Source organism: Balaenoptera physalus (genome assembly GCF_965194825.1).
Source record: "Balaenoptera physalus genome assembly, chromosome: 10".
In the NCBI taxonomy this organism is placed as follows: Eukaryota; Metazoa; Chordata; class Mammalia; order Artiodactyla; family Balaenopteridae; genus Balaenoptera; species Balaenoptera physalus.
The window spans coordinates 106,630,711-106,653,993 of record NC_138889.1 but is presented as its reverse complement, the minus strand read 5'-3'; the positions used below and the strand labels follow the sequence as shown (position 1 = coordinate 106,653,993).

Below are 23,283 nucleotides of genomic sequence, written 5' to 3'. Positions count from 1 at the left end.
GCCCTCCCACCTTCACCTCCAGTCGCGTCTCCCATTGGCCGGCGCACACCTGCCCGTCCGTCGGGGGGCGGGGCGGAGGGTGGGGCGCGGCGCCCAGGTGAGGGCGCGCAGGCGGCTCCGGAGGAAGGTGACAGCGGGGAGGGCGGGAGGGTGGGGGGACCGACAGACGGACGGACCGACGGGCGGGCATGCGGGCGGCTCGACTCTAGCCCGGGCTCAGGGCTCCGGCCGCAGCCATGGAGCGGCGGTTGCGCGCGCTGGAGCGGCTGGCGCGGGGCGAGGCCGGCGGCGGCCCGGGGCTCGACGGCCTCCTGGATCTGCTGCTGGGGCTGCACCAAGAGCTCAGCAGCGCCCCCCTGCGGCGGGAGCGCAACGTGGCGCAGTTCCTGAACTGGGGTGAGTGGCCCGGGAGGGACCGTGGGGGGGGTGGCCCGAGGGACACCGCGCCAGGAGCCTCTCCCTCCGTGCTCCACGCCCACAGACCCTCCCGCGGGGAGCCTCACTCCCACAGGATCCCCCCGCTCCCAGACGACCCGCACTGGCCCTGATACGTGCCACCAGACTCCGGCCCTCTCAGTCACCTGCACACTTTACCCTCATTCAGATTCACACACACACTTGTTCCCACTCCCAGAACCTGGCACGTGTGCACCACACACATCTCAGACACACAGAAACTTGGCCCCAGGTGTAGACCCCAGACACATGTACACAGTACACGCTGCACACAGAGTCACCTCATGACCCGTGAGAACACAGCCTCTCACACGGAGACCCCTGTGCATGTGAGCCACTGACACACATGCTTTCTCTGGCTCCCACATTCCCCAGACACACTGAGACACTCACGTGCAACTCCTGGAGAGACCCAGGGAACCCTGCCGACCCCCGCACCCATGCTGGATCTGATACACACTTGTCTGCTTCCACTCACAGATCCATAGGTAGTGCACACTTGGCAGGCATCCGCCGCCCACCCCCCCCCCCACACTTCCATTTCCCTGCACACCAGACCACCCAAGACTGGACACAGGAACCAACCTCAGACCCTTTGTGCGCAAGCGGCTGGCCAGGCCTCCTGAGGGCTGCTCCCCAGGGCTGGGGAAGGGGGCTGGATGGAGGTGGGTCTGCACCCCTTCCTGGCGTTGACTCATCTGAGTCACTGGGAGTGGCTGGCCCGGGATGACCCTGAATCCAGTGTGGGCACTGGTGCCACCCCCAGGGCTCCCTGGTCACGCCCGGCCAGGCCATGGGGGAAGGCCATGGGGGCCTGGCTTGGAGGGCGGGGTGAGGCGAGTGTTTGCCCAGTGGGCGACTAGCATTCTTGGCACTCCTGAGATCTGGGCAGGCACGAGGCCCAACCTGGCACGGTTAGGGGCCTGTGAGACATGCCAGTGAGTTGGGTCCAGTGCCAGCCCTTTCCTCTAGGGTGAGGGCAGTCGGAGGGCCCCTGCCTCTGCTGCCCACCTGTCTCCCCGGTACTCCTAAACCTTATGTGTGTGTGTCTGACTATGTTGTCATCACCCCCTGTGATGCCCACACACACGTGTGCTCCTCCCTGCCTGCCTCTGGCACCTCTGCCCTGGACCCCAGCGTGGGGGCCTGTCTGTTGACATCTCCCCAGGTAACTCACAGAGCAGTGACTCACTCTGCTCCTGCCCCAACTTGTCCCTGCTCCTGCCCAGAGCCCCCATCCCTGCAGCAAGGCAAGGGGACTGGGCAGCCTGTCCTGGGGGCCTGGGTCCTCCCGTCTATGGGCCCCAGGCTTTGGCCCCTGTCTGGCTGATGGGTAGCCACCCTCACCTCAGGTTCCCCCTTGCAGACCTGCAGCTGCTCCTCCCCAGCTGCACACATGGACCCAGGAAAAAGACAATTAATTTCTGTAACGAGGTTTCCACACCACCCATGCTGGGGGGGTTCTGCCTGATAAACCTGTGGAGCAGCTCTCTGTCCCAACCACAGACCTGCCCAGCTGGCAGGGAGTTTACCTGCTGGCAGGGGGAAACTGAGGCAAGGAGCCAGACTGTAGCTGCCCCCAACCCCTGCTGCGCCCCCTCACCTCCCTAAGTTTCCAGGCCCCAATTCCCTCCCACAGGCCTGGGGCTCCTCCAGGCCTGGAAGGGCCGGGGAGTGGCTGGACATGTCCCTCCTGGGAGTGTCAGGGACTCTAAGGAGGAGGTTCGTGGCCAGATGCAGGTCCAGAGAGCTAGGCAGGGCTCAGAGTCATAGGGCTGGTCAGGCCTGGAGGAGATCCTGAGCGCTCACACCCTCAGGTGCCAGCGTCGGGCGCCAGGGAAAGGCGTTTTGGCCCTGTTTTTGAGTCTTGTGAGAACCTGGGCAGACCTCACTGTGCCTCCGGCCTGAGGAGGCCCCACACGGGGAGCACAGAGCCTGCCCGCCCAGAGCTCCGTAGAACCGTGCCCTACCTATCCTCCGGGGCCGCCCCAGGCCTCACTCCAGCCAGGTACCTCTGTGCCTACAGAGGGACCCACAGCTCCTCAGTGGCAGAGAAGCCTCTCTGGGGACAAGGAATGTTGCCGGTCCAGTTTCCCAAGACAGGCCCTGGCCTGGTCCTGCTAAAGGGCCAAGAACTGTGAGCTGGGGGTGGGAATGGTATCCCCATCATTCCAGGGTGACCTGGCCAGCCATGGTCAGCCCCCAGGCTGGGGAGAACTACAAATCCCATCAGCCCCTGGGATAGAGGCCACCTGGAATCTGGGGACAGGGGTCCAGGGAACCATGGATTCCGGAGGGCCAGGTAGTCAGCCAAGCCAGGACCCCACCTTCCATGCTTCCTGACCGTGGCTGAATGGGCTGCAGCGCCTGTCAACCCCTTGGCCAGAGGCCATCCCTGCGAAGGTCATCCCTGCCCTGGCCTTGTGGGAGCTGCAGGTGAGAGAGAGCCTCCCTGCAGGCTCTCTGAGCCCCACTTTGTGTGCCCTCAGTCAGCCCCTTCATAGCAAAGGTGAAAGAGCTGCAGCTGCAGAGAGATGACTTTGAGATCTTGAAGGTGATCGGCCGAGGGGCCTTCGGGGAGGTGAGCAAAGGGCCTTGGGGTGGGGGGTAGGAGGGCGTTTGCACCCAGGCTGGACTGATCCCAGTGCTCTCTGTGGCCTCAGGTCGCTGTGGTGAGGCAGAGGGACAGTGGCCAGATTTTTGCCATGAAAATGTTGCACAAGTGGGAGATGCTGAAGAGGGCCGAGGTCAGTGTTGCGTCTGGGGGAACTCTGGGTGGCTACAGACCTCCGGGACCTGCAGGGGAAGCGGTCGGGCATGGCTGCGAACAGGAAGAGGATCCACCCCTGGCAGCGCGTATTCCCTTCCACACAATAAGCCTTTCTTAGAACAAGCAGAGTTGTTCCCATTTTCTTCCTTTTTTTGGCCGCGTTGGGTCTTCGTTGCTGCGCGTGGGCTTTCTCTAGTTGCGGCGAACAGGGGCTACTCTTCGTTGTGGTGCGCGGGCTTCTCGTTTTGGTGGCTTCTCTTGTTGTGGAGCACGGGCTCTAGGCGTGTGGGCTTCAGTAGTTGTGGCACGCGGGCTTCAGTAGTTGTGGCTCGCGGGCTCCGGAGCACAGGCTTAATAGTTGTGACGCATGGGCTTAGTTGCTCCACGGCATGTGGGATCTTCCCGGACCAGGGCTCGAACCCGTGTGCCCTGCATAGGCAGGTGGATTCTTAGCCACTGCGCCACCAGGGAAGTCCCCCCATTTTCTTTATGATAACACTGAGGCCCAGAGCCATAAAGCACGGGCTCAGGCTCACACAGGTGACCTTGATCCACCTTCCTAGACTTACTGAATCTTCCTCCATCCCCTGAGCTGGCAAGGTGGGGTTCCTGGGCTCCCATCCCACCCCCCTCCCTTACCCCCTGTGCCCCAAAACTGTTGCAGACGGCCTGTTTCCGGGAGGAGCGGGACGTTCTGGTGAAGGGGGACAGCCGCTGGGTGACCGCTCTGCATTACGCCTTCCAAGATGAGGAGTACCTGGTGAGGATGCTCAGCAAAGCTGGAGGGGGTTACCTGGGGACAAAGGAGAAGGCTTTTGGGGGCCAGAAGCCCTGATCCAGGAAGAGAGAGACCCTCCTACTGGGACCGAAAGGCTTCCACTCCCCACCAGCTCAGGCCTAGGGCCTCCTGCCTGAGCTTTGGCTGGGAGCTGGCTGCCCCAGAGCTGCTGGGAGACACAGCCTTGCCTTCCCAGAGCCCTGTGGGACCCCTGTGAGGCAGGTGGGAGATGGGTCCCTGGGGCAGGTGCCCCCCCGCCATCTGATTCTTGCCCCCTGCCCACCACCTTCTAGTACCTGGTGATGGACTACTACGCTGGAGGGGACCTCCTCACTCTGCTGAGCCGCTTTGAGGACCGTCTCCCGCCCGAGATGGCCCAGTTCTACCTGGCCGAGATGGTGCTGGCCATCCACTCGCTGCATCAGCTGGGCTACGTCCACAGGTGGGGTCTCCAAAGCCCCTGCTGCACTTTCAGTCCCTGTTGACAGCTCTGGGGGCAGCTGACCACATAAGTGCCAAGCCCTGTGCTGGGTGCTTCGTGTGCACAGAACCTTTGAATTCTCACACCCAAAACCTTGTGTGATGGGAGCTGCTATCATTCCATTTTCCAGATGAGGTAGTCAGGGCTTAGCACAGGTAAGCACCTGGCTCACGGTGACTCAGCCAATGGGTGGCCGAGCCGTGGGTTGCACTGGGGGAGTCTGACTCCTGTGTCCCCCACGGTACACTCAGCTGCCTCCAAGGGTCGTCCTTATGGGTCCCTCTCCCCAACTTAACCACCTTCCTTCTTCGGAGCCAGGAGGCCTGGCCATCATCCTTCCCCCCTCCCACACGTGGGCACACACACTGCTCACGTGTGGATTCAGGAACATGTGCGAGCATACACACATTCGCACACCCAGGCATGTGCCTAAATGCACATCCACAGGCACAGATCAAGCCCCTCACTCTCCCTGTCCTCCCCCAGGGACGTCAAGCCGGACAATGTCCTGCTGGACATGAACGGGCACATCCGCTTGGCCGACTTTGGCTCCTGCCTACGGCTCAACAACAGTGGCATGGTAAGGGACCCCGCCCTAGATGGGGACAGAGGAGACCTGGCTGGGAGAACTCCCAGGGGAACGCGAGGCACCAGGCCTAGTGCAGGTGGCATCAGACTCCCAGGGGAAGGCGGGGCTAGGCCTGGGGCCCAGGTGGGGGCACCGGGCCAGCCAAGCCCTAGGGAGTTGGGGTGCTAGGCCCAGACCCGAGGCCGTGGTGAGGGGCCGAGCCTGAGGCCATGGCCATGGCGTCATCAACACCACCACCCACAGGTGGATTCGTCGGTGGCAGTGGGGACGCCCGACTACATCTCCCCTGAGATCCTGCAGGCCATGGAGGAGGGCAGGGGCCACTACGGCCCACAGTGTGACTGGTGGTCCCTGGGGGTCTGTGCCTACGAGCTGCTCTTTGGGGAGACGCCCTTCTACGCTGAATCCCTGGTGGAAACCTACGGCAAGATCATGAACCACGAGGTCTGGCCACCAGGCCCTGGGGTTCTGGGAAGGCAGCGGGACTCCTGAGTCTGCGAGGTTGGAGATGCCCGGAGGCAAGGGTGGGATTCTGGACACTCACCTGCACCCCTCCCCCGGGCCTGCAGGACCACCTGCAGTTCCCCCCAGATGCGCCCGATGTGCCGGCCAGTGCCCAAGACCTGATCCGCCAGCTGCTGTGCCGCCAGGAGGAGCGTCTGGGCCACGGAGGGCTGGACGACTTCCGGAACCACCCCTTCTTCGAAGGTGTGGACTGGGAGCGGCTGGCGACGAGCACTGCCCCCTACATCCCCGAGGTTTGCGGGCCCATGGACACCTCCAACTTCGACGTGGATGACGACACCCTCAACCATCCGGTGAGTGGAGGGGCCCACAGCAGTGGGGAAACTGCCTCGAATCTCAGTGGCTGTGGGACCCTCCCCCGCACCGCGAAGTTTCCCAAAGCAGTTGCTGGGCTGGGGATGAGGCCTTCAGACCCCAGAGACTCATGGGAGTTATGGTTCACCTGGGCTGGTTCACCTGCACTGAGGTGGGTTGTGCCAAGTGAAGGTCCTTTGACCACAGGTGTCATCCTGTTAATTAGAAATCATATAAGAAAGAAAATTCCCAGCAGCACCTGGGAGGCCGGAACCTCAAAGACTTATGGGAGTTGTAGTCTTTTGGGGGGGGGGCTGTGTTATCCCTCTAGGTTCTCACCTGAGCAGGAGGAGGTCGGCACTCAGTCCCAGGGGGTCTCCTGGGTCTCGAGCCTCCACCTGGAGCTGTACCTGTTACAGGTACAGAGCTGTACCTCTCCTTCTCCTCCTGCAGGGGACCCTGCCGCCACCCTCCCACGGGACCTTCTTAGGCCACCACCTGCCATTCGTGGGTTTCACCTATACCTCAGGCAGGTGAGTCTAGTCCTCACACACCTGGTGGGAAGCTGGGGTCTGCTGGCCTGGAGAACACCAGGAGCGTAGCCCATCAGGACCCTGGGAAAGTAACTGAAGGGCCCACCTGGTATCCGCATGAGACAGGTGCTCGGGAAGTGTGCTCTGAGCCCTCAGCCGGACAACCCCCCCATGCCCTCAAGGTCCTGGTGGGGCTATGCCTCCTATGGGTCCTGCCCCAGCATTTGGCCCTCATAGGACCCTCCACGGCTGGCTGGGCGAGTACTGGACTCAGAGCCAGAGGCCTAGTACTGCTCCCCAAGCCTCACTTTGTACCCCTATAAAATGGGCAGGATGCTCTCAGCGCAGTTCCATTTATGGGGCTGGTCTGAGACTGCAGCGAGGTCCTGGGGGAGTGGGAGTTGCAAAGTGTAAGCAGATGCGGATGCGTCTGACCCTCACTCGTGGAGCGCTCACTATGTGCTGGGCGTGGGGTCCCCTGGGCCCTTATCACTGAGTTCTCTTGACGGCCCTTGGAAGAGCCCCTAGCATCACCTGCATTTTCTGTGAGAAAACTGAGATTCTGATATGTTCAAGGTCACACAGCTTGTAAGGGCCAGGGCTGGGCCTTGAACCAGGGCCCGGGGACCCTGGAACCACTGCTCTGGGCTGCTGCCCACACTAACAGCCTGAGGCCTCCTAAGGGCAGGGTCTGGTCTTGATTGTTTTTCTTCCCAGCACAGAGCCCAAACTTGGGTACAGAGCTGGTGCATAGTGGGTGTTTCTTAGGTGAATGCATGTTTGGATGCAGAAAAATGAAGGAGGCTGGGGGGTGGTTCTTTGCCAACTCTTGTTGCCCTGGTCTCCCCAGTCTGGGCCCTGAGAGCAGTTCTGAGCAGTTGGCTGCCCTGGAGCGGAAGCTCCGCTGTTTGGAGCAGGAGAAGGTGGAGCTGAGCCGGAAGCTCCAAGGTACAGGGGAGCCGGCTGGGCTGGGCAGGGTGGGTCTGCCCCGGGGGCTGCCGCTTCAGGACGAGCTCCTCACCTGTGGGTGCCCCCCACTGCAGAGGCTCTGCAGACCCCCTCAGACCATCGGGAGCTGGAGCAGCTACGGAAGGAAGTGCAGACTCTGCAGGACAGGCTGTCAGGTACCCCCCAGCACCCCGTCTCTTTCCCCTCTACCCTCAGCTTGGGGGCTGAGCTGTTTTCCCAGCACACCTGAGTCCAACCTGGGTTCCAGTCCTGCCCCTGCTCGGTACGTGCTGTGTGATCTTAGGGAAGTATCTTAGATTCTCTTGAGTCTGCATGTAGAAAATGGGCCAAGCTGGGGTGAGGGTTCCGTGAGATACTGCACATAGAGTTCCTGGCTGAGGCTGGGCTCTCAGTGTGTGCGGGTCTCAGTGACAATTCCTGGCAGAGACGCTGAGGGACAGCAAGGTGGACGGGCACCCGGCTGGTAGCTCAGGCCAGGACAGTGACCTGCGGCAGGAGAGAGACCAGCTCCTCCAGGTAGGGCTTGGTGAGGTGGGTGAGTGGCCCAGAGTTCGATGCTAAGGGGGTCCGTGCCCTGACTCCAGGCCTTGCCCTCCCCACCCCCACCTGGACCCCAGGAGCTGGTTGAGGCTCGGGCAGGGCTGCGGGCGCAGGAGCAGGAGCTGTGCAGGGCCCAGGGGTGGCAGGAGGAGCTGCTCCAGAAGCTGCAGGAGGCCCAGGAGAGAGAGGTGGCCATGGCCAGCGAGACCCAGGCCCTGAACTCCCAGCTGGAGGAAGCCTGGGATGCCCAGAGGGAGGTGAGTGATGGGCGTGGGTGGGGACAGCAACAGGGCCCTGCCCCCAGGACCGCTGGTGTGGCTGGGGAGCTTGGTTCGGGGTGCCGGGAACACCAAGTGCCTTTGCACCCCCTCTGTGGCTGGCCGAGGCCTGAGCGAGGGAACAGGTAGGGTGGGCAAGGGTCCAATGCCTCCACTCCTGCTGCAGCCGGCAGAGCCTGAGAGTCTGAAGCAAGGCCAAGAGTTGGGGTGGACAGGGACGTCCCTGGCGATCCAGTGGTTAAGACTCTGCGCTTCCACTGCAGGGGGTGCGGGTTTGATCCCTGGTCGGGGAACTAAGATCCCACATGCCGCGAGGAGCGGCCAAAAAAAAAAAAAGAGTTGGGGTGGACAAGGTCAGCACTGGCTGCCTCTGCACCCCATCCCAGCTGCAGGCCCAGGTGGCCACCCTGAGCCAGGAGGTGACGCAGCTCCAGAGACAGCAGGAACGAAGCCTGGAGAAGGAGCCTCCCCAGATCAAGGTGGTGGGGCCTTACCCCCTGCCAAGTGGCACTTCTCTTGGCCTGACCCCACTCAGGGTCCTCAGGGCCAGGCCCCAGAGGTAGGGTGGGCCATGGCTCCTTGGGCCCCTGCCGTGACCCCTCTCCATATCCTGCAGACCATCCACACCGCCTCTGAGACCAACGGCACAGGATTGCCTGAGGGCAGCAGGCCTCAGGAAGCACAGCTGAGGCAGGAGGTAGCTGCCCTGCGTGTGCAGCTGGAGCAGGCCCGCGGCCACGGGTGAGCTGGGCAGCCGGGGCAGGGGACAGGGCGAGGGCCTGAGCTGGGCGTCACGGAGTCGTCCTCCTCCCCCGCAGGCCGAGTGGGAAGGAGGCGGCTCTGCGGCGGCTGCAGGAGGAGAACCAGCAGCTGAGCCGCGAGCAGCAGCGGGTGAGCAGGGCGGGCAGAGGGCCGGAGAGACAGGCCGGTGGTGGGACAGAGGCGGGGAGCCGGCAGGGCGGGCAGGCAGGGCTGCCAGGGCCGCAGGCCAGCCATAGTGGGCGAGCGAGGGTGGACACGGGTGGGCCTCAGGGGTGCTGGGGCCTCTGGGGGCTGAGCCCTCCCTCCCACTCGGCCCCCAGCTGGTGGAGGAGCTGGAGCGGGAGCAGCAGAGCAAGCAGAGACTGGAGGGCGAGCAGCGGGAGACGGAGAGCAACTGGGAGGCGCAGATCGCGGACATCCTCAGCTGGTGGGGGCCCCCGGGGCTCGGGGCGGGGGTGGGGCCCAGGCAGGGCTGAGGGCGCGGCCCCTGACCCTGAGCCCCCTTCCCAATCAGGGTGAATGACGAGAAGGTGTCAAGAGGCTACCTGCAGGCGCTGGCCACCAAGATGGCCGAGGAGCTGGAGTCCTTGCGGAACGTGGGCACCCAGACTCTCCCTGCCCGGCCGCTGGTGAGCCCCGGGGACACCCAGGGGGAGGGGTGCCAGGAGCCGCACTCCACAGGTAGGGACACTAGCTCATGGAAGATCAGGGACTCGCCTAAACTCACACCGGGTCAGGGGCAGAGCTGGGGCTTTGAGCCTGGCCAGGTGGTGCGGCGGGAGAGGGCTTCTGAGGTAGCCAGGCCCTCGGGGCATCTTACGTTGATTGCCCCTGGCCACCAGGATCACCAGTGGAAGGCACGGCGGCTGCAGAAGATGGAGGCGTCAGCCAGGCTGGAGCTGCAGTCAGCACTTGAGGCCGAGATACGGGCCAAGCAGGGCCTGCAGGAGCGGCTGACGCAGGTGCAGGAGGCCCAGCTGCGGGCTGAGAGGTGAGACCACCGGCAAGCACTGCGAGGGGCCCAGGACCCATGCAGAGGCCTGTGGCGAGCTCTTGCCTGGTTCTCCCCAGCCGTCTGCAGGAGGTCGAGAGGCAGAACCAGGGCCTGCAGCAGGAGCTGGCTACCCTCCGGGAGGAGCTGCGGGCCCATGGGCCGGGGGGTGAGTGGCCGTCTGCGTGCCTTGTCCTAGAGCAAGTCCTCTGCTCCAGGTCACCTAGGGAGTCCCACGACAACCTGGCCGGGCTGTGGAGACAAGAGTTTGTTCCAGACTCTGCTGCCTAACCCACTATCTGTTAGCTAGCACTTACTGAGCACCTGCTGTATGCCAGCCCCCCAACCCTTCCCGGCCTGTGGTCATTTCCCCATTTTACTGAGGTGGAAACTGAGGTCCCCGCCCTGGCCCCTGGTTTTCTCAGTGACAAGTGTTAGGGTGGAGTCCCTGGTCCCAGTGACCTGTGCCCTCTGTTTGCAGACACCAAGCCCTCAAACTCCCTGATTCCCTTCCTGTCCTTCCGGAGCTCAGAGGTAAGAACGGGTACGGGGCTGGCTGGGGCAGAGTCCCAGGGGAGGACACAGGGACCTTGACTCTGCCCCCATCCCATTCCCCAGAAGGATTCCACCAAGGACCCCGGCGTCTCAGGAGAGGCCCTGAAGCCTGGGCTGGAGCCCGAGCTGAGGCCAGAGGGCCGCCGCAGCCTGCGCCTGGGGGTGAGGACCAACAGGAGACCCGCAGTTGGGGGAGGCTGGGCCCCCACCCTCTGCCTGTGCACAGCTCACCTGTTTGCTCGCCCTCCCCTGCAGACTGTGTTCCCCAGAACGCCTGTTGCTACCACACCCCCTGCAGAAGGTCCTCCTGCAAAGGTCAGTGCCCGGCGGGGCGGAGCGGGGGCACCAAGCCATTCTGCCAGGTTTCCAAGGACCCGCTTGGGTTCCCCCCACATGCGTCCTGGCTGGCAGACTGCAGTGGGGCTGGCGGTGGCGGCAATAAGTTTTGAGTACGACCACAGACTCGCTGGGGCTCAGAGTTCACACTGCCACCTGGCTCATTCCCTGGTCTTGGGCGAACCTCAGGGTGGCCGGGGTGGCGGGGTTGGGGGGGAGTGCGGCCGGGGCGGGGAGTGCGAGGCCCTCGGAGGCCGCGATCAGGCATGGGTAATGGGCGTGTCCCCCTCCCCAGCCTGGCTCACACACGCTGCGCCCCCGGAGCTTCCCATCCCCCACCAAGTGTCTCCGCTGCACCTCGCTGATGCTGGGCCTGGGCCGCCAGGGCCTGGGCTGTGACGGTGAGACCCTCACCCACTCCACCCCCCTGCAAACCAGCCTCCCACGCGCCAGCCACAGCCCCTAGGTGGGGGGAACAGAAGTGGCCCCGAGCCTGCCACACCCAGGCAGTTTCAGGCCAGGCCACTGGCGCCTCCCGGTCAGCATTTCCCACTGCTCCATTTTCTTTTTCTTTTCTCACTTTATGGGGAATCGGTGCCAGCTCAGGGGTCACCATGGCCCGAGGGGAGCTGGGGCTAGGAGGGCCCAGGGTCCCGGGTCCAGGCTGCCCACACTCCACCTCATACCACCCATCGGCTCCCGCTTTCCCCACAGCTTGCGGCTACTTCTGTCACTCGACTTGTGCCCCACAGGCCCCACCCTGCCCCGTGCCCCCTGACCTCCTCCACACGGCCCTGGGAGTGCACCCTGAAACGGGCACGGGCACCGCCTACGAGGGCTTCTTGTCGGTGAGCCAGCGCTGGGGGAGGGGGAAGACGGGCGTGGGTGGCTGGGCCCTGGCAGGCCCTCCCACGCCTGCTTTCCCCCCAGGTGCCACGGCCCTCGGGTGTCCGGCGGGGCTGGCAGCGAGTGTTTGCTGCCCTCAGTGACTCGCGCCTGCTGCTCTTTGATGCCCCAGACCCGAGGCTCAGCCCAGCCAGCGGGGCCCTCCTGCAGGCACTGGATCTGAGGTGGGTGCCAGGTGGTAGTTTGGGGCAGGGGATGTGTGGGTCAAGGGGGCAGCCGGGGCCGTGCGACCTCTGACCGGCTCCATGAACCTCCCAGGGACCCGCAGTTCTCGGCCACTCCTGTCCTGGCCTCGGATGTTATCCACGCCCAATCCAAGGACCTGCCCCGCATCCTTAGGGTGAGTTCGGGGTGGGGGGGTGGGGTGATGGACCAGACCTCTGTCTGCCTCTGTGTTGTCCCCACTCCAGCCACTTTTCTCCATCTCCATGGTTGCCCCCTTCCTCCGGCCCCCCTCGCCTCCACATGGACGGCTACAGTGGCTTCCGCTCTGGTCCGTGTAGCTACACTTCATCCTGCAGTGCAGTTTTCCACATATGAAGCTGGTCGTGTCCTGCCACATTTAGGACCCTTCCGCGGCTCCCCATCGCCCTCAGGATGCTCCTAACCGTAGCCTTGAGGCCCCACATCTCTGACCCTACCAGCTCCCTGCCCCTCCCCCACTCCAGCACTCCGGGTTACTCCACTCATCCCCCAGGCTCCGGCAGAAATGTCTCTTCCTCTGGGAAGTCGTCTTTCACTGCTTAGCCTGGGTGAGGGGGCCCCACCCTGTGGTCCCACAATGCCCCATCCTTCCCCTCCGATGGCACTGGTCCCCGGGCTCTGGAGTCATCCCCATGCTTGTCTGACCACCTCACCTGGCTTATCACCTGCTGCAAGACAGCACCTAGCAGTGCCCTGGGCAAGCCAATGCCGGTGCTAATAAGCATCAGCCGATGGAGAGAGGGACGGGAGGAAGGATGGCTGGCTCTTGGCCCTCTGCCCTCCAGCCTGAGTCCCCGCCCACAGGTGACGGCCTCCCAGCTGACGGTGCCACCTGCCGCGTGCACCGTGCTGCTGTTGGCGGAGAGCGAGGGCGAGCGGGAGCGCTGGCTGCAGGTGCTGGGCGAGCTGCAGCAGCTGCTGCTGGACGCACGGCCCAGGCCCCGGCCGGTGTACACGCTCAAGGAGGCCTACGACAATGGGCTGCCGCTGCTGCCCCACGCGCTCTGCGCCGCCATCATCGGTGAGCCTCACACAGAGGGGGCGCCGCCCAGGCAGGCTCGGGGGAGGAGTCCCGGCCTGCCACGGTCACTAGGGCCGCTGTCACTGCCCAGTCCCTGCAGCCCTGAGCTGTGGACCCTCCTGCACATGTGTCCTCCTCGCCCCTCCTCTGGACACAGCTGTGTGTGTGGTGAGGGACCTGGGCTGAGGGTTGGGAGCCTGGCTTCTGCCGCTCCATTTCTCTGTGCCCTCCTTTCTGCTTTTTCTCAAAGAATCTCAAGTGAGCAAAAAGAGCAGAGGCTTTAGGAAGAGATAAAGGAGGGTTCCGCTCCTGACTCTTACCAGCAGCCAGGTGACCATGGGGGAGCCTCACACTGTCTCCTGCGGGGCTGCTGTGTTCAGCCAGGAGCCTGGTGCACAGCGGGGCCTCCGTGTCGGACAGCTGGGGAACAGGAGAGGAGGCTCCCTGGCCTCCCCCAGCAGCCAGGCCCTGAGCCGGCCCTGCCCCGGCCCTGCCCCGGTGGGCTGGGACCTCTCCCTGCCATCCCTCAGGACGGGAGCTACAGGAGCCACTGCCCGCATCCTCCAGGTCCCCTGTGTCAGTCTGGAGCTGGGGGACAAGGGCATTTATCGAGCAGGGATTGCTGTGAGCTTAACACTCACCCTGCACTGCTTCATCTCTTCACAGCTTCACAGCAGCTGTGTGAGAAAGGTTGCCACTATTATCCCCGTTTTACATAAGGGGAAACCAAGGCTCCAAGAGGTGACGTGACTTACCCCAAATCCCACAGCTCGGGGTGGGGGGGCCTCTCACCCTGACTCCTGTCCCCGTGGCCCTTCCCTGTTAGAGCCAGTCCAGACTCTGGGACAGAAGGGTCCAGTGATGCAGGGGCAGTGTCCTCAGGAGAAACCGAAGCTTAGCAAGGGCAGGCAAACTGCCCAGTCTCCTGCCTCTGGATGGGCCTTTGGACCCCTGACCCTCTCCCTCCCTCCCTCCACCAGACCAGAAACGGCTTGCTCTGGGCACTGAGGAGGGGCTGTTTGTGATCCACCTGCACAGCAACGGTACCTACCAGGCTGGGCCAGGGCGGGCGGGGTGCGCGTCAGCCCCAGGGGACAGAGGAGGCCGGGCACCGGGCTGCTCCTCACCGACCTGCCGGTGACACTCTCCCTCGCCAACCCCACAGACATCTTCCAGGTGGGTGAGTGCCGGCGGGTGCAGCGGCTGGCTGTGACCCCCACCGCGGGCCTTCTGGTCGTGTTGTGCGGCCGCGGCCCCAGCGTGCGCCTCTTTGCCCTGGCCGAGCTGGAGAATGTGGAGGCATCAGGTGCCAAGATCCCCGAGTCTCGAGGCTGCCAGGCCCTGGCAGCCGGGCGCATCCTGCAGGCCCGCACCCCCGTGCTCTGTGTCGCAGTCAAGCGCCAGGTGCTCTGCTACCAACTGGGTCCAGGCCCGGGGCCCTGGCAGCGCCGCATCCGCGAGCTGCAGGCACCAGCACCTGTGCAGAGCCTGGGGCTGCTGGGTGACCGGCTGTGCGTGGGCGCGGCTGGCGCCTTCACCCTCTACCCGCTGCTCAACGAGGCTGCGCCCTTAGCGCTGGGAGCCAGTCTGGTGCCTGAGGAGCTGCTCCCATCCCGCGGGGGCCTGGGTGAGGCCCTGGGCGCCGTGGAGCTCAGTCTCAGTGAGTTCCTGCTGCTCTTCACCACCGCCGGGGTCTATGTGGACAGCGCCGGCCGCAAGTCTCGCATCCAAGAGCTGCTGTGGCCAGCAGTGCCCACGGGTTGGGGTGAGGCCTTTGGAGGGCCAGGCTGGGTGGGGCCCGACACCTGCAGTGTAGCCCACACGTTGGAGGAAGACAGGGCCCTGCCCAAACTCCTGAGCTTGGATTTGGAGGCCAGCGTGTGTCCTCCTGCCCGACCACACCCTTGGTGACTTGCACGGGATCTTCCTCCCATGCCTTCGCTCATGCTCTTCCCCTGCCTGAAGTACTCTCCTTTTCGTACCTGGCAAACTCTTAACCGAGTCCAGCCCCAGTGGCAGCTCAGGGCCTAGAGCTGGTAGGCCCTCCAGAAATGACCCCCATGATTGCTGTCATTATCATTACAGCTTTCACGCTCCCTCCCTCCCCCCCACAATCGGTCCTTTGCTCCTTTTTGCTGCCCCACCTCTGTTCAGACCTCTGCCCTGGCTCTCTGCACCTTTTGTGTGTGGGGGGCCTGCAATTCTTCATCACATCCAGCACCCAGCCCAGGCAAGCGCACCCCAGATGCTATGAATGTTTGGAGGAATGAATGAATGAATGGACAGGGCAGCAGGGGAGTCTCAAATGTCCACAGGTAGCTGGTGTGATGGGCTACAGCCTGGAAGAGAGGGACAGCGCTCCTTTCATGAACAATCGCCCGTCTCGGGTGAGGCCTGTGGGTTGGGTCCAGACTGCTGGCGGCCAATTCCCAGCTCTCACCACGGAGTGAGACTTAGCTCTGGGGTTTCCATTCCCTCATCTGTAAGTTAGGGGCAATAATACTACCTGCCCGGAGTTGTTTGAGAATTAAAGGAGAAAAAATATGCAACATGGTTAGAACTAGGCCTGACATGGCTTAGAGTGAGTGCTCCCTGATTGTTATCTCTGACTTGCTATGGAGGTTGCGTGGGGCAACCGGGAGAAGAAGGACCTTTGGTGAGGTGTGGAAGTTACGGTGCTGTGACAGTGCACAGGGTGTTCCCTGTGATAGGGAGGGGGAAACAAGCCCAGAGAGGTGCCTCACTTGCCTGGGGCTGCACAGCACAGCTTCTCACTCTACAGGTTACACAGCCCCCTACCTGACAGTGTTTAGCGAGAATGCCATCGATGTGTTTGATGTGAGGAGAGCAGAATGGGTCCAGACGGTGCCACTCAAGAAGGTGAGGGCCTGCTCAGATCCCTGGGGCTGGACTGGGGTGCGGTCGGGTAGTATGGCGTGACCTCTGTGCCTGCTGCCTCAGGTGCGACCCCTGAACCCAGAGGGCTCCCTGTTCCTCTTTGGCACCGAGAAGGTCCGCCTGACCTACCTCAGGAACCCGCTGGCAGGTGAGGGAGAGTGGGGGTGGGAGGAAGGGGTGTGACCCTGAGCACCAGTTGACTGGCGCCGTGGGATCTTGTGAGCACCGCCCAGCTTTCTGCTTCTGCAGATACGGACGAGTTCGACATCCCCAACCTCACCGACAACAGCCGGCGCCAGCTGTTCCGCACCAAGAGCAAGCGCCGCTTCTTCTTCCGCGTGTCGGAGGAGCAGCTGCAGCAGCAGCGCAGGTGCGCGTGCGTGGTGCGGTGGCTGGGCGGGACCTCCTACTCTTGGGGGCGGGGCGAAGCACGAGCCTCCCCGTCCCGTCCGGGAGAGGGCGGGGAGGTGTTACCTTAGCAGCCTTCCTCCCTTCACCCCTTCCCCCTGTAGGGAGATGCTGAAGGACCCTTTTGTGCGCTCCAAGCTCATCTCAACGCCCACCAACTTCAACCACCTGGTGCACGTGGGCCCTGCAGACGGAAGGCCCAGCGCCAGGGACCTGCCCCCGGTGAGTGTGAGTCCTCTGGAGCCAATCCCAAGCCTCCCTGGTGAGGCTGAGCCAATCACCGGCCTCTGCTTACCTGGGACCCGGGACCTCAGGGCGTCCAGGCCGTATGCAGTTCATTTGACCTGGTTCCAGCCTTCCACACTGTCCCCAACAGGCTCCGGAAGAGAAGGGCCGAGGTGCCCGCAGCTCTGGCCCGCAGCGGCCCCACAGCTTCTCCGAGGCCTCGCGGCGCCCAGCTTCCATGGGCAGTGACGGCCTCGCTGGAGACGCGGACCACAGTAAGGACAGCCTCACAGCCTCCACGACCTCTGCGTCCCTCCCCCATGTTTCCATCCCCTTTGGACCCTTCAGACCTGATCCTGGATTTTTGTCCCCTTGCTTATCCTGCTCCTGGAGCAGTGAAGAGGAAGCCTTGGACGTCTCTGTCCAGCGAGTCGGTGTCCTGCCCCCAGGGATCTCTGAGCCCCGTGGCCTCCCTGATACAGGTGAGCCAGTGGGGGCTTTCCCTTTCCCCATTCAAAGGCAGGCATTTCTGTTTCGTGCTGGGCCCTGCGCTGGGACCTGAGGCCAGAGAACAAGCTGAGCCCATCCCTGCCTTGGATGCTAAGAGATGCTGACTCTCCCCTGTCTCGCCCCTTAGTGGGTCCCAGCAGGGGCCTGGAGGCAGGTCAGCCTAGGTCTGACTGTCTTGGCTCTGACTGTCCCAGCAGTGTGGCCCCGGGCGAGGTGCCCAGCCTCCCTGAGCTTGTCTCGCCTGTAAAATGAGGTTATTGTTATGAGACCTGTAGGAGGTACCTGGCACAAGGGGAGAGCACCACAACAGGGGAGCTCTTGGATTTTTTTTTTTGGCCACACCACATGGCTTGCGGGATCTTAGTTCCCTGACTAGAGATTGAACCCAGGCCCTCAGCAGTGAGAGTGCACAGTCCTAGCCACTGGACTGCCAGGGATTTCCCGCTCTAGGAGTTCCTGTGGGTGAGAGGTCAGAGGAGGGAGCAGTCCACTCTGGCTGGGGACCAGGAAGATCTAAGGATTTGGGAAGGCTCCCACTCCCCCTCCAGCCACATCTCCAACTGCCGCCCCCGCTGCAGCCACACCAAGCCACTCAGAGCCCTGGGACCACCATGTTCTTTTCCACCTCCAGGCCCTTACCCCTGCTGTCTCCCCTGCTTCTCTTGAAATGCCCTTTCCTGTCGTCCACCTGATTAAGGCCCAGGCCATCTTCAAGGCTCTGCACCACTGTCACCTTCTCCAGAGACCACTTGGCTGCCTGGTCACGTGGTCACTGCCGCCCTGGGGCTGGCCGCCACCTTTGGCGCCCTCCTCCCTCCACCTCCTAACTGTTGGTCCTGCTGTGCTGTGATTTTCCTCTGGGTTCCTTGATTGTGGGGGTCAAGTTTGTCTTCTGCCTGGAGTAAAGCCTATTTGTTGATTGAATGTAGAATGGAGTGAATGAACAAAGGGGCTTTGGTTTGGGCTCCAGAGTTCAGTAGGATTTCCTCAGGCTCTTCTCACGTACCCCTACCCCACCTCACATCTGACCTCCTCCGATGGCCTTGCCGCAGCAAGGGATGTGTCCTGGGGAAGCCTCTGGGAGGCACTGACGTGGTGAGGGAAGAGTCCTGCTTCCTCCTTCTTTCTTTTTTTTTTTTTATAAATTTATTTATTTATTTATTTATTTTCGGCTGCGTTGGGTGTTCGTTGCTGCGCACAGGCTTTCTCTAGTTGTGGCGAGCGGGGGCTACTCTTCGTTGTGGTGGGCGGGCTTCTCACTGCGGTGGCTTCTCTTGTTGCGGAGCACGGGCTCTAGGCGCGCGGGCTTCAGTAGTTGTGGCTTGCAGGCTCAGTAGTTGTGGCGCACGGGCTTAGTTGCTCCGCGGCATGTAGGATCTTCCCGGACCAGGGCTCGAACCCGTGTCCCCTGCATTGGCAGGCGGAGTCGTAACCACTGTGCACCAGGGAAGTCCCCTGCCTTCCTCTTTCTACCCTGACTTCTTTCTGTTTCCACTCCAGGTCTCAGAACGGCCCCGGAGCCTCCCCCCGGCCCCTGAATCTGAGAGCTCCCCTTGACACCCTCCGGCGGGGCCCAACCCCCAATCCCAGGACCGAGAGATGTGAGGGAGCAAAGAGCTTGAGGAACGCCATATTCCGGCTGGTCCGGGACGTGTGGAAATTTGGACTCAGGGAGGGCCTGGGCTGGGCATCCATGGCCTGGGTTGCTAGGACAGGGCCGGGGTGGGGTGGGATCTGACTCCCAGCCCTCATCCCGCCCTTCGCTCTACTCCCAGCCCCAGCCTGTGCTAGCCATGGGGAATAGGATGGCCCCCTTCTGCCCTGGGGTCCCCTCTGCGCCAGTGTCCAGGGGTGATTTTGCCAAAGCTCTCACTTCCAGGGCCAAGCCCCAGGAGTGCTGTGCGCAAGAGTCCAGAAGAGGGACAGAGAGGGGCCGGGTTCCTGGGAGCAGTCTGGGGTCTTGGCAGTGGACAGTCTAACCCTCAAGGAGGTTGAGTTGGGGCATATCCCAGTCTCTGCTCAGGGTCAGGGCAGGAAAGACAGGCTCTAATCCAGAGAAAGAGGTAGAGAAGGAGGGAGAGGATGTCGGTGAAGGAGGTGAGAGAGGCAAGGGGGAGGAAAGGAAGTGCAAGAGGAGGGGATAGTGATTGGAAGGAGGTGAAAGCCATCCAGAGGAGGAGAGAAGGGTAAAGGAGGAGCAATGGAGAAGAGAGAGGCCAGAGGAGAGGGGTGGAGGGAGAGGGAGCTGGGAGAGCACACGCGCAGGCGCCTTCTGTCTGGTGGGGAGTCGGTGGGGGTGGGAAGAGGGAGGGGCTCCGCAAGCCAACTGACATTGTCATCTAATCTGTCCAGGAGGAAGATAACTCCGAGCCAGGGATGGGATGGGGGGGTATTTATAAGGGCTACTTGGTGGGAGATGGGCACCCTACGGGTTTCCAGGCACACTCTGGCCCTTCGCAGAAAGGCGAGGGGTCCTTTTTCTCAAAGCTTCAACCACCTGTGTATTAGGGGATCATAGGGGCATTTTATTATTGATCACAGTCATTATTATTGTTATTATATTACTATTTTTATTAAACCTCCCCCTACTGATGAGTAGGGAGCAAAATAAGTATTTATCTCCTCAAATGCCATATTCCCGGGAGGGATAGACCCTGACACTCTGTGAGGCAGTAAGAAACCAATAAAGACAACTTTGTAAGCTGCTGGCCTCCCCGCCTGGATCTGTCTTCCTGGGGTTTAGAAAATGGAGGGAGGAGTGGGGGCATCAGAGACAGCTAAAGACCAGGTTGTCTTCCTGTATTTTCACAAATCGGATGATGTTCACATGGGGGTAAGTGAGGAGAGCTTACAAGCGAAGGGACGGGACTTCCCTGGTGGCACCGTGGTTAAGAATCCGCCTGCCAGGGCTTCCCTGGTGGTGCAGTGGTTGAGAATCTGCCTGCCAATGCAGGGGACACGGGTTCGAGCCCTGGTCTGGGAAGATCCCACATACCGCGGAGCAACTGGGCCCGTGAGCCACAACTACTGAGCCTGCACGTCTGGAGCCTGTGCTCCGCAACAAGAGAGGCCGCGATAGTGAGAGGCCCGCGCACCGCGATGAAGAGTGGCCCCCGCTTGCCGCAACTGGAGAAAACCCTCGCACAGAAATGAAGACCCAACACAGCCAAAAATAAATAAATAAATAAATAAATAAATAAATAAATGTATAAAGAAAAAAGAAAAGTCCTGGAAATCAGTAAACTAAAACTTTGTATAATTCCAAATTAGATGTAAGACTTGACAAAAAAAAAAAAGAATCCGCCTGCCAATAAAGGGGACACAGGTTCGAGCCCTGGTCCAGGAAGATACCACATGCCGCGGAGCAACTAGGCTCCTGCGCCACAACTACTGAGCCTGCGCTCTAGAGCCCGCGAGCCACAACTACTGAAGCCCGCACACCTAGAGCCCGTGCTCCACAACAAGAGAAGCCACCGCAATGAGAAGCCCGCGCACCGCAACAAAGAGTAGCCCCTGCTCACCACAACTAGAGAAAGCCTGTATGCAGCAACGAAGACCAAACTCAGCCCAAAAATTAATTAATTAATTAAAAAAAAAAAAAGCGAAGGGACGGTTTACAGAAGTGTGGGCAGCATCAGAGGAACCCACCAAGGAGTGGCGGCGCCCTGAGCCCCGACAGCAGTGAGGAGCTGGTATCACCCCCGGGTCAGCCGGGCAGGAGAAGGCAGGTGTTACTCTGCGGGAGCCAGGCAGGAAAAGGCAGGTGTTACCCTGCGGGAGCTATGGCTCTCAGTAGAAGCACTTGGCCATGGCCAAGCAGGAAGGCAGCCCAGGAAATTAATTCCTCCACCTCACTCTACTCCCTCCCTCCCTCCCATCTCCTGCTTCCTTTTGTCCAAACCCAAGCAGCAGCCAGAGGCCCCCTGGAGCTGAGTTTCTGCAGGTCTAGAGGGCAGCCTTTGGGGTCCAGAGCAGGGTGGAGACGGGAGGAAGTGGATTTGAAGAGCACATCCTGCTGCCCCACCCAGGTGAGACTGCTGAGAGGAGTAGGGGGAGGGGAGGTCTGGGAGGGGTCTCACTTGTTCTAATCTGGGGTGTCCATGACTGGGCAGGACCCAGGCGTTGAGGCTGGGCTGGGTGAGGCAGGAGGATAAGAGCTGCATGCTGGGATCAGGGCAGGCTGTGCCCTAAGGCTCGTGGAGGGCCCTAAAGGTAGGGAAAGGGGCCTGGTTAGAGATGGGGATTGGAGGGTGCCCGTGAAATTCCAGGGCCTGGTTAGGAGTGCAGCCTTGATTCCAGTCTAGTTCTGCTGTCATGGGCAAGTTACCTGACCTCTCTAAGCCTCAGTTTCCCCATCTGTAAGTGGGGATCATAACATCCATCTCATGGGAGGTTCTGGTGAGACTTTGGCAAGACAATGAGTGTAAAATGCCTTCAGCTCACTCAGGAAATGTTTGCCTATGGAGATGCAGAAGCCCAAAGAGAGGGCCCAGGGCAGGGACACTGAGGCCTCTTACAAGCTAGGGCCTCCAGCCATCCTCACCAAATTGGAGAAATGGCTGTTTCCCTGGCACCCCTCAATAATTTAGCCAAAAGATTTTCACAGTTTTACCTTAAAAAATTTTTTTTCTCCCGAAGTTTTATGTTGACAAATTTCAAACCTACAGAAAGATTGAAAGAATATGAACGCCCTGGGACTTCCCTAGTGGTCCAGTGGTTAAGACTCTGCGCTCCCAATACAGGGGGCCCGGGTTCAATCCCTGGTCAGGGAACTAGGCCCACATGCCGCAACTAAGAGCCTACATGCCGCAACTAAAAGACCCCGCGTGCCGCAACTAAGACCTGGTACAGCCAAATAAATAAATATTAAAAAAAAAAAAAAAAGAATATGAAGTCCCTACACTCTTCACTTAGATTCACCATTGTTAACATTTTGCTGCTTTTGCTCTACTTCTTTACCCATATAAACGTGTATACATAGCATGTATTTTGCTAACATTTGCAAGTAAGTTGCAGACAACCTGAACTTTGCACCTAAATACTTTGCAGGCGTCTCTTAAGAATAAGGAACCATCATGCCGTGGAGCAACTAAGCCCGTGCACCGTAACTACTGAGCCTGCAGTCTAGAGCCCGTGAGCTGCAACTACTGAGCCCATGTGCTGCAACTACTGAAGCCCACATGCCTAGCGCCCATGATCCTCAGCAAGAGAAGCCACCACAATGAAGAGTAGCCCCCGCTCACCGCGGCTAGAGAAAGCCCACGTGCAGCAACGAAGACCCAACACAGCCAAAAATAAGTAATAAATAAATTAAAACAAACAAACAAAAACTAACCACCCCATATTTCGGGGCCCTCTCACCTTCAAAAATAAATAAATAAATAAATTTATTTTAAAAAAAAAAAGTATAAGGAACCACCAAGAATTCCCTGGCAGTCATTGTCATTTTTTTTTTTTTTTGACCTGGCAGGTCCAGTGGTTAGGACTCTGTGCTTTCACTGCCGAGGGCTCAGGTTCAATCCCTGGTCGGGGAACTAAGATCCTGCAAGCTGCGTGGCGTGGCCCAAAAAAAAAAAGAAAAGAAAAAAAAAAGAATAAGGAATCACCAGAAGTCACTATTATTATCTCAAGCAATTTAATATTTTTTTAAATTTATTTATTTTATTTATTTATTTTTGGCTGCGTTGAGTCTTTGTTGCTGCGCACGGGCTTTCTCTAGTTGAGGCGAGTGGGGGCTACTCTTCATTGCGGTGCGCGTGCTTCTCACTGCGGTGGCTTCTCTTGTTGCGGAGCCAGGCTCTAGGCACGCAGGCTTCAGCAGTTGCGGTGCACGGGCTCAGTAGTTGTGGCTCGCGGGCTCTAGAGCACCGGCTCAGTAGCTGTGGTGCACGGGTTTAGTTGCTCCACAGCACGTGGGATTTTCCCTGACCAGGGCTCGAACCCGTGTCCCCTGCATTGGCAGGCGGATTCTTAACCACTGCGCCACCAGGGAAGCCCTCAAGAGATTTAATATTGATACTCTGTATCAATCTGTTATGGGTTGAATTTTGACCCCTAAAAAATGAAGTCCTATTCCCAAATACCTCAATATGTGACCTTATTTGGAACTAGAGTCATTGCAGATGTAAGTAGTTAAGATGAGGTCATTAGGGTGGGCCCTAGTCCAATATGACTGGTGTCCTTTAAAAAAGGGGAAATTTGGGGCTTCCCTGGTGGCGCAGTGGTTAAGAATCCGCCTGCCAGTGCAGGGGACA

The 23,283-nt window shown here is 60.7% G+C and overlaps 1 protein-coding gene and 1 long non-coding RNA gene across 19 annotated transcripts in view; one reads left to right on the top strand and one right to left on the bottom strand.

Moving 5' to 3' along the window:
* Nucleotides 1–23,283, bottom strand: part of LOC309668086 — a 217,791-nt gene that overhangs the window by 33,539 nt on the left and 160,969 nt on the right. The gene's annotated exons all lie outside the window — the stretch shown is intronic.
* CDC42BPG (CDC42 binding protein kinase gamma) lies at nucleotides 135–22,627 on the top strand. 18 transcript variants are annotated; one of them, XR_014268061.1, is made up of 39 exons: nucleotides 135–396; nucleotides 2,946–3,037; nucleotides 3,120–3,203; nucleotides 3,891–3,986; nucleotides 4,298–4,446; nucleotides 4,972–5,065; nucleotides 5,318–5,518; nucleotides 5,644–5,892; nucleotides 6,347–6,426; nucleotides 7,277–7,374; nucleotides 7,470–7,550; nucleotides 7,820–7,911; nucleotides 8,013–8,192; nucleotides 8,600–8,692; nucleotides 8,830–8,954; nucleotides 9,032–9,104; nucleotides 9,296–9,402; nucleotides 9,490–9,604; nucleotides 9,818–9,966; nucleotides 10,047–10,135; nucleotides 10,448–10,500; nucleotides 10,588–10,683; nucleotides 10,777–10,836; nucleotides 11,153–11,258; nucleotides 11,572–11,705; nucleotides 11,788–11,927; nucleotides 12,022–12,103; nucleotides 12,772–12,988; nucleotides 13,969–14,031; nucleotides 14,154–14,753; nucleotides 15,304–15,375; nucleotides 15,771–15,868; nucleotides 15,950–16,034; nucleotides 16,136–16,256; nucleotides 16,399–16,516; nucleotides 16,671–16,794; nucleotides 16,913–17,001; nucleotides 17,661–18,124; nucleotides 18,530–19,734. XR_014268061.1 is itself a non-coding variant. In XM_082477309.1 (38 exons), the coding sequence occupies exons 1-38, from the start codon at nucleotides 237–239 to the stop codon at nucleotides 22,142–22,144; spliced, it is 4,734 nt and encodes a 1,577-aa protein (XP_082333435.1). In that variant the 5' UTR covers nucleotides 136–236; the 3' UTR covers nucleotides 22,145–22,627. The 18 variants fall into 18 exon arrangements, 6 of the variants coding, with proteins under 6 accessions (XP_082333435.1, XP_082333436.1, XP_082333431.1 ...); XR_014268065.1 differs by having other exon boundaries at nucleotides 136–396; nucleotides 10,585–10,683; nucleotides 16,916–17,001; XR_014268066.1 differs by having other exon boundaries at nucleotides 136–396; nucleotides 10,585–10,683; nucleotides 17,727–18,124.

Excerpts from the sequence above, each read along its gene's own strand:
- CDC42BPG (XM_082477309.1), top strand. The coding sequence starts at position 237 with ATGGAGCGGCGGTTGCGCGCGCTGGAGCGGCTGGCGCGGGGCGAGGCC. Across the intron at positions 14,032-14,153 it reads GATCCACCTGCACAGCAACG|ACATCTTCCAGGTGGGTGAG; the intron begins GTACCTACCAGG and ends CCAACCCCACAG. Across the intron at positions 16,257-16,398 it reads CAGCTGCAGCAGCAGCGCAG|GGAGATGCTGAAGGACCCTT; the intron begins GTGCGCGTGCGT and ends TTCCCCCTGTAG.